Source organism: Culex quinquefasciatus, chromosome 2 (assembly GCF_015732765.1).
Source record: "Culex quinquefasciatus strain JHB chromosome 2, VPISU_Cqui_1.0_pri_paternal, whole genome shotgun sequence".
NCBI lineage: Eukaryota > Metazoa > Arthropoda > Insecta > Diptera > Culicidae > Culex > Culex quinquefasciatus.
In genome coordinates, this window is record NC_051862.1 from 30,739,144 (window position 1) to 30,748,269 (window position 9,126).

At 41.1% G+C, this 9,126-nt stretch overlaps 1 protein-coding gene across 1 annotated transcript; it reads right to left on the bottom strand.

Annotated features, from left to right (window-relative positions):
- Window positions 1–6,202: 6,202 nt before the first annotated feature.
- LOC119767431 lies at window positions 6,203–8,378 on the bottom strand. The gene is made up of 2 exons (XM_038256024.1): window positions 7,778–8,378; window positions 6,203–7,705 (listed from the first exon to the last, which is right to left on the bottom strand). The coding sequence occupies exon 2, from the start codon at window positions 7,116–7,118 to the stop codon at window positions 6,258–6,260; it is 861 nt and encodes a 286-aa protein (XP_038111952.1). The 5' UTR covers window positions 7,119–7,705; window positions 7,778–8,378; the 3' UTR covers window positions 6,203–6,257.
- Window positions 8,379–9,126: the final 748 nt, after the last annotated feature.

Sequence of the window (9,126 nt, forward strand, 5' to 3'; positions counted from 1 at the left end):
GAGTTTTAAAAGGCTATTGCAAATTAAATTTAAAATACTTTATCCTCCTAAAGCAAAGCAAAGCAATCCACTTTAACGACCCCCGGGTCTTTTGTGGGCTCTGTTGCAAGTTTCTGCTCATTTCTAGGCGTCCGAAGGTTATGTGAGGTGAGTCACTCAAAACCTCTTTTACGCTAATGGACCGACGTTTTACTTCCCCATCCGATAGAAGGTGTGGTCAGGCAAATCTCGTGTTGAAAAATGCCACCGGGTCCGTCTGGGATTGAACCCAGGCCATACTGGGGTTTGGAGGCTACCACGCTAACCACTAAACCACCGGACCCGACTTTGTCCTCCTCCTCCCCTTCAAAATATTCCCAAAAATTTGGGAACATCAACAAATTTCTTAAGTTAAAATAATTTGTCAGTGACTTGCACAATTGTTATAAAATATTTGATTTACATTGTTAAACATTTCAAGCTTTTGAAAACAATACATTTTGAAACCACAAATAAGAAAAAAAAGATTTCCCGGACAGACGGTAATAACAAAATTAATAATATTTCAATAACAAATCCTGTTAAATAACAAAAAGTGTTATTATTTTATCCTGAACTTCAACTTCAAGAAGAAAAAATAATAACTGTTTCTGATAAAATAACAAGATTTGGTATTAAAGTGATGTCATACTGAAATTTTTTAATAACACGCTAATAAGAGGAAATGTTATACATTTCAAAAACTCTTGTTATTCGTTTGGTATTCTGACTTAGAAATAAAACTACCATAAATTGCACAAATGTAAAAGCTTTTAAGTGTCCATAACACAATCTGCTTTATTTTCTTTTGTTAGATATGTTTAGATCTTTGGTATGATTTTGTCCAATTTCATCGTGGTCATTATTTTGACCATGAAATGGGGTCCTTAAGCTAAAATTATTCTTAAAAGTTGAAAATTTGAAAGTTGATTTTTTTAATTATTTGATATACCCCCTAAAGGACTTTGCTAAAATTGGCTAGAACTATAATAAATTTTGACCATTTTCGTCGGGGTCATTATTTTGGACATGAAATGGGGTCCTTAAGCTAAAATTATTCTAAAAAGTTTGAATTTTGAGAGTTGTTTTTTTTTATTATTTGATATACCCAATAAGGGACTTTGTTTAAAATGGTTAATACTACGGGATATTTTGACCAATTTCGTCGGGGTTATTATTTTGGCCATGATATGGGGTCCTTAAGCTTAAATTAATCTGATAAAATTAACTTTTGAAAGTTGTTTTTTTTAAATTTTGTTATATTCTCTAAGGGAATTGATTTATTTATTGAGAATTTTTGAAATGTGAATAACAAAAACTATTATTATTTTCACAGAGCGAGGAAGTCGGAGCTGACGTTGAAGTTCGAGCTGGAGTGAGACCTCGGAAACGGCATCGGATTCAGCTAATGTTCAGCAACTTTCACTTGGAGTCGGAATCTGTGAAGTCGGGTATTTTTGGAGAGCTGAAGTCGGCGTTGACGTCATATCCTGCATCCAGAGTCGGAGTTGTCTTCAAAGTATGGATTCAAAGTCGCTTGAAGGAACCCGACTCTACAGTCCTGATTAGTACAGAAGAGTTTTGGCAACTGCAGGTTTATTTGCAAATGGCAAATAAACCAAAACAAAAACTTTTTTTGATATGGAGACATACCAGTTCAATAACAATTTTTGTTATTATGCTGCTTTACCTCTCCGCACAAAATAACAAATCTTGTTATTCCTTCATGATTCCTTCTGTGTTATTGGTTTGTTATGGCAATAACAACATAATAACAGTTTAAGTTATTCTTCGAACAAATCTTTGTTATTGATTTTTGTTATTTTAACAACTAATCCGATCATCCCATCCCATATCCCATATTTCGATCTTCTCACAATATCAAAAACCGACCTTCCCAAGTTATTTCCGTCTGCTCGGGTTATAAGATATTGAAAACTTTTGACCGTAGCAGTACTGTTTTAATGATGAAAATTTTGTGATAATATTTACTTTAACAAAATGATAAATTATTCTTGAAATGCGAAATAAGTATTTAATTATACTCTAGTTTCAAAACTTTTGAAAAAAATCTTTTAATTTTCTATGAATTTGTATTCATTACAATGATGAATGGTATATATGTTTAATTTATGCTAACAAATATTTTCTGAATCTATGGATTTTTAAATGTTCTTATATGTTTTGTCACAGAAATTTGAGTTTCACATTTTTTTAACATTATTTGTTATTTTTTCCAAATAAGAAGTCTTTTCGAAAAAGATAAAAAAATTAAATCATTTTTTGCAATAAAATACATTACTATGAAGAAGTTAGTTATTTAAAAAAACCATCACAAGACAATTATGTTTTAAGCATATGATACTAACTCGAAACTGATATGGATCGCATTCTATTCTTGTCTATTTATGAGGTTTCAAGAAGAATTTTCGTTATTTGAAAATCTATAAGAATACAGTCCAGACTCGATTATCCGAAGGCCCCGGAAAAGAATCACTTCAAATAATCAAAAGTTCGGATAATCGAATCTAAAAAAAAAATTTTTTTTTTGGCTGTCTAATTTTACTGTCGAGTTAAGTACTCAACTCGAATCTGATGTTTAAAACAAGAAAAAGAAAAAAACGAAAAAAAAAAAATAATCGAAACTTCGGATAATCGAGGCTTTGAATAATTGAGTCTGGACTGTTGTAACATAAATTAACTGGTTTTATAAAAATATTTCGTTTTCTCGTTTAAAAACTGTCTCAATAAATTGGTTTTAGGATTGTAAGACGTTATTATTTTAATTACTTACATGCGACATGTTTTTTACTGAAAAAATTGTTGCTGCAAGAAAGGAAATGGCATGTTTGTGACACGTGTGATTTTTGATTTTCAAAATATATTTTCATTTATATTGAATTAACAAGAATCTAATATTAGGAATATGAGCTTTATGCTGAGATACCAAAGTGTGGACAAGAGGTGTTTTTATTGTGTTTTTATAGGAATGGTATAACATTTAATCAAGATGCAGAGCAGATTGGTGAAACGAGCACACGCACTCAGCAAATCTATGACTGGGATTCATGATCGGACTCTGCAAAACAAAGTGTGTTAATTATTTGTGATGAGAATTCATTGGGAAGTGTTGTTTACCCCATTCACTGTCGTCTGACTCAGCCTTATCGAAGATTTCAAGCAACTTTTTGTGAAAGTTGACCTTATCCTCGGCCAACACTTTCCATTCATTGTACACGTTGTTACCATACCGATTCATCGTTTGAAGAATACAGTGCCGCCAAGTAAATCCTGGGCGGCAGGCGCGTAGACGTGCTGGTCGTAATCTGGCGGCAACTCGCAGTATATGGCTTCGCGGGCGTCGGTAGACGTGTCCCCACCAGCGCATCTGGAACATACGGATCTTCTTCGTGATCCTCCGTTTCCGGAGAAGAAAGTTCAATGAAGGTGGAACGGTAGTGCTGCTGTGGTCCCGACACTGTTTGTGCAACGAATGTACTATCTGTCGTTCATAGCCTCGAATCGATCGGCGGCTATACTTCGTCAAAACGGCCGTTTGCGTCCCATAGATCATTGACGGGGCGATCAAGGACTCGTAGAACGCTCTTCCCAGGTACCACGGTGGACGATATTTGCGTAGAAAATCCATCACAACTCTGGATGCCCGCAGAGCATTCCGGCATCGGGTCCGGACGGTCAGCGGTCGGTCGAGTCTTGCAGTAAGTTGAACTCCTAAGTACTTGATTGGTTCGGTGGTTTTATACACTTTTCCGAGGATTTCGACTTCCGGAACAGCCTCCCCCTTCGGCTCCCTGACCAGTACCTTGCATTTTGATTCATTTAGTTTCAAACCAACGTAAGCCAGATGTTCCTTAAGAGATGTGAGTATCGTTTCGACGTCGGACACCTGCTCGGCGATGATGATTAAATCGTCTGCGAAAGCTAGGAGGAATGGTAGGTTTAGGGAACCTTCTGGGTTCAATCGGAGGTTGACCACTTCGTCTGCGACCGTCTCTAGTACCGCTTCCATGATGAGATTGAACAAGAAGGGCGACAGGGGGCATCCCTGTTTGATACCCCTGCGTCGTTCCATGGGTCTCGTTAGTTGTCGCTGCCAAAGCACTTGCTGGACCTCACCCCTGAGGCACTCAATCACGCGATTGATAACGTTGTTGGGAACTCCTTTTTCTATAATCCATTCAAAGTAAGCAACATGTAAATGAAGTTTTTTTTTTGAGTACTCACGTCGTAGTATTGCGGGCAAGGTCAGCAGGCACACACTGTCGAAGGCCTTTTCAATATCTAAGGACATTAGCACAGTGGTCTCCCCCCCGTTCCATCGCTCTTGCAGTAGGCGCTGAAGAACAAACAAGTGGTCCGTTGATGATCTACCGGGCAAAAACGCAGCCTGGTGATTGCCAATCGGACCCACGAGATGTTGTAGCTTGTCCAGAATCCAAATGGCGTACACCTTGTAGGCACTGCTGCTGAGACATATCTTCCGGTAGTGTCCGGTTTGGGTTGGGTTCTTAACCTTGGGAATCGGCACAACGACTACTTGTTTCCAATCAGCTGGCATATGATTTTCCTCCCAGACCTTTTTCAAAAGCTCATGTAGGTCGTGCAGCACTCGTTCCCCTCCGTACTTCAGGTATTCTGCGTACAGGTTGTCCACGCCGGGTGTCTTGCCGTTCTTGATTCTCTCCAAAATCGCACGGACTTCATCGATCGTAGGTGGGTCTGGTAAAGGAGGACATGCTGACTCAGGCTGGAGGTTGGGAATCAGGTCTGGACCACTGTCTTCCTGAAACCAGTCGGCAAGTTTAATAGCGGGTGACACAGTTGAGGGCTTCTTGGATGGCTGCATTTTCTTAAATCGCTTGAAAAATTTGTGTGCTTTGATGAGGCGGTACCCGACGCGGTACGTTTTAGTATCATTTAGAATGTCTAGAGTGTCCTTCTCTTCGCTCTCCCGGATTTTACGACGGAGGTTCTCCTTCTCCGTTCCTCAAGACGATGTTTCCATTTGGGTTGATAAGAACGGTGCGCCCAGAATTGGCACTTCTTAAGGTGTGCTAAGGCAAGTCTGCACTCTCGATTCATGATCACCCTTCTCTTCAAAGTAGTGTTGGCAGCACTCGTTAATCCCTCCTTCATTCTGGTCCAGCTCTGCTCTACGGACTCGTTGATCGAGCTAGCTGGTTCTATGGCTGACAGATGATCTTTGAACTTCTTCCTAATTGGCTCGTGTCGTAGAAGTAAGGGATCTACATCAACTCTTTGTTGAGGTGGTCGTTTCTGTGGGATGGTCCGTGGAGCTGATCGGTTCTTCACTATATTGGTGAGCATCAATTTGTGATCGGTGGAGAGCTGTGTGGGCCACGAGCATTGAAGGCTTTTCAGGTACAACTTGGAGTTTTTGTGGGTAAGTAAATGATCGATCTGACTACAGCGATCTCCACGCTTCCAAGTATACCTGAAGCTAGCGTTGGCCTTCGTGTTTCGAACAACCAACGAATGTAATCCAACGAAGAAGCGCATTTGTTGGCCGTTTTCATTGAACGATGTGTGACCCACTGTCCTACCGATCAATTGCTGCTCTGCCTCGTCGAGTCCAACATTCGCGAGCTGGCTGTTGAAGTCTCCGAGTATGATCAGTTGTTGGAAGTTCGGAAGCGTGCTAATCAGAGTCCCTACACCCAAAGGAAAAATATATCTCAAAATCTGCAACATTGGATTTGCTGCAGAAAATGTCATATTTTATAACATTTTTTGCAGCAAGCCCGTAGATCATTTTTGCCCGCGTGTAAAAATTTCAGCGATCTGCAGTTCTCACCAACACATATAATGCTGGCCCGTCCCCGAGCAACACTCCAAAGAAAAGCATATATTGGTGCTCTTTCACTCACTTTTCATCAAGCGTCCATGGCGCGGTGGTAACGTGTCGGATCAATAACCAAGAAGTTGGTGGTTCAATTCTCGTTCTGCTTAGTGTTTTTTTTGTGAAATACAATCAAAAAGCCGTCGGTAATGTCGATAATTGTCGGTAACGGGCAAAAATGTCATACTCGTATATCGCAAAAAATGCATGAGGACAGATTTCATGCAGATTCTGATATACTTTCATGCCGCCATGCATCACAATCATGCGACTGCCAGTTGGGTGTAGGCTGGAGAAGAAGGGGGCGCTGTTCTGGTTGGGGCCGTGGACATTTACCAAGTCCAAATAACAGGAAGCGTCATCTGTCTTTGAGTGAGTTACAATTAGGATTAAGAAGGTCAATTTTATCAATGGCGATCCTCACCTGGTAGACTAGTTGCGCATACTGGATGTTGCTGCCTTGATTCTTTTTATGCCATATCGCTATCGGGTAATCTCGGTGCACAAGAATGGCAAGTCCTCGTCTTTTGTTCCGAGCGGGTTCTCCCATATGCCAATGGTAATGATCGGAAAGAGCCTCCCCGCACGGTAGATTCACCTCCTGCAGGACAGCAACGTGAACTTTATGGCTGACCAAGAGGGCGTCTATTTCGTCACGCTTGGCGGAGACCCGGCATCCGTTAACGTTAAGGGATCCTAAGCGGAGGCCCTGGTGCGATGGAATGGTCATACTCGAGTGGACACTTTGCGGAGTGCCCGCAAATTCGGTGCGCGAGATATTGTCAGCAATTATGATGGGGTTTTTACCGTCTGATGTTGTCTCGGGAACTTGAGGTAGACGAGGTTGGTCTGGGACGATTCGAAGCACACTACTGAAGGTCGAACTATCATCCGCAATGTGCTCATAAATGTGAACGGCAGCAGAACCAGCTTGATCAGCGGGGTTCATTCGTAGCGTATCCTGGTTGTATCTGTACAGGTAGATGGTCACACCTAGTAGCGAAGAGAGCAGAACGAGGGACGCGACACCACCATTCTGAAGGCCGGTCTTCAAGCGGAAGATAAACGTTTGCAAGGATTCGTTGTCGATAGGTATTCCGAGTGAGGTCAGGACGGCCGGTTCCAGATGGACAATCTCATCGGCAATCAGGCAGCGAAGGTTGCTGCAGGTATCTTCTCCAACTTCCGTTCGCGTGAGTTGGTGTAGCACGGCGCTCATGAGAGACGCCTGATCATCTTTCAATGTGCACACCTCCAATTGGGGGGAACGATCAGTAGGTCGGATTATTTCAACCCTTCTGCCGACCGGGGCCGTCAGGATGCTGGATGCTCGACGCACACAGTAGACGCTGTCATAGTGGTTTCTTTGGTTGCGAGATCCTCGATACAAGATGTGGCACTCGGTAGTTGGCTCTGCAACCGTGGGGAAGTAGGAAAGCGTGGCATTGTTCTGGTGGATGTAGATTCTGGTTGAATGGAAATTTGAAAGTGCAACGATGCTCTCCTCTCCTCCCCAACTACCAAGGGCTTCAAGCTTGCGAAGAAAAAGTTTCACTTTATGATCAAGAGGAGAGTTCCCGGGAACATCAGCAGCGTATATTTCCAGAGTATCCTGGTAAAGATCTGGACGGTTCCGAAGTTCACGTATGGCATTGGCGCGGAGTAGGTCTCGATAAACCGGGAAGAGCGAGTTCCGTGGCGTTAAGCCATATAACTGGTGTGCGAGGGCACTGTAAAGGCAGTTGCCGTCTTTTGGGACAGGTTGAACCCAATACAAGTTCCCGCATTGTCTTTGTATTGTTCCACCTAAATTCCAGAGCCAAGATAGCTTATGCTTATTAATTATTCTATTTTAATTGAAAATCATTAGTAACAAACCATGTTAAATATCAGAGGTAGAATGAAAAGCACGCGGTAGATTGAAACAAAGCGAAATGAGAAAAGAATGACAGTTGTGCGGGTTTAAATATTTGAATGCTTTTGAAGGGAAGTCAAAAAGTGGGGTTATGTCACTGTTTGTTAAAGACAAAGGCAAGTGTAATGGAATAGGTAACGTTGGTAAAAAGCTTTGAATGTGTTAAAGACGTCACTTCAGTAGGACATAACCTTGAACACTGGTTTGTTTCACTCATAGTCACAATAAATGTGAAAGTTCTCTGAGGTTTAGCAGATGATTGGTGCTTTGAGGCACCATGTGAGAGGAGCAGCTTCCAGCAGGTCGGAGCAGTGTGGCCAATGACAAACGGATCTGTGCGGCGTTGCAGTTGTCGGGCGGTGTGGTCGGGTTGCACCCGATTTCGATGCTGCGGCGGCGGATGTAGAACGGCGAGCAGTTTCCAGTCTTCAAGACCCGGGTGAGCTCGTTCCTTGATGACATTTCAAGCGCGCGCGCGCGCCCCCCTGTGTGTGTGTGTGTGTGTATGGGTGTGTGTGTGACAGACAATTATCAGGAACTATAGATACTCTACTATTGCTTGAAATTCTACACAATTTAGGGTACTTTGCTATTCTTTTTTATTTTTTTATTTATTTATTTATTTTTGCAGTACAGACTGTTTCCATTATATTGATGCCTTCCAAAAATAATTTTCAGTCTAATTTAAAAATCGCTACAATGTTCAGGCCTATAAATGTAAATTGGTTAATGTGTGTATGAGAGTGTGTATGAGTTTATTTGTTCTTTTTTCTTGTTCATGTCTAGTCCAATAAATTTTTTTAAACCGCGTAAAATTTACAAAATCGGTCGATAAATCCAAATCATATCTTATTGAAAATAACCGTTATAGGGTCATTATTTAATAACTTAGTATACGCGTTCTTGATCATTTTGCTATCGTTTCGTTAGTTTGTCAACTGTACTAGTAGATTGTTACAATCCGAATAATGTGTTTAATTCTCACGGTGAAAAACTCATTTCTATAGAATCGTTTACCGAAAGGCACGCTGACATTTAGGATAGACCACTAACGCGCGTTTTTGATTTTTTTTGACTCGATTGTAAGCAGCGGAACCTCGCGGTTATTCTGCAACGTGTTTTTCGGAGCCCTTTTATTTGATATTTTATTTTTCATAAGTCCTTCTTTTATCTTCGTTGATTGGAAGGCACGTCGCCGGTTTAGTTGTTCTAATTTCATTACAATCGATTACGTGGTGTCCTATTTTCTTTTTATTGATAATCGTTTATCGTAATTATTCATCCCATCTGGCAGTTTTAGTATTAACTCATA

What these genes read in the sequence shown, in the direction of transcription:
- LOC119767431 (XM_038256024.1), bottom strand. Translation starts at nt 7,118, where the DNA reads ATGAGCGCCGTGCTACACCAACTCACGCGAACGGAAGTTGGAGAAGAT.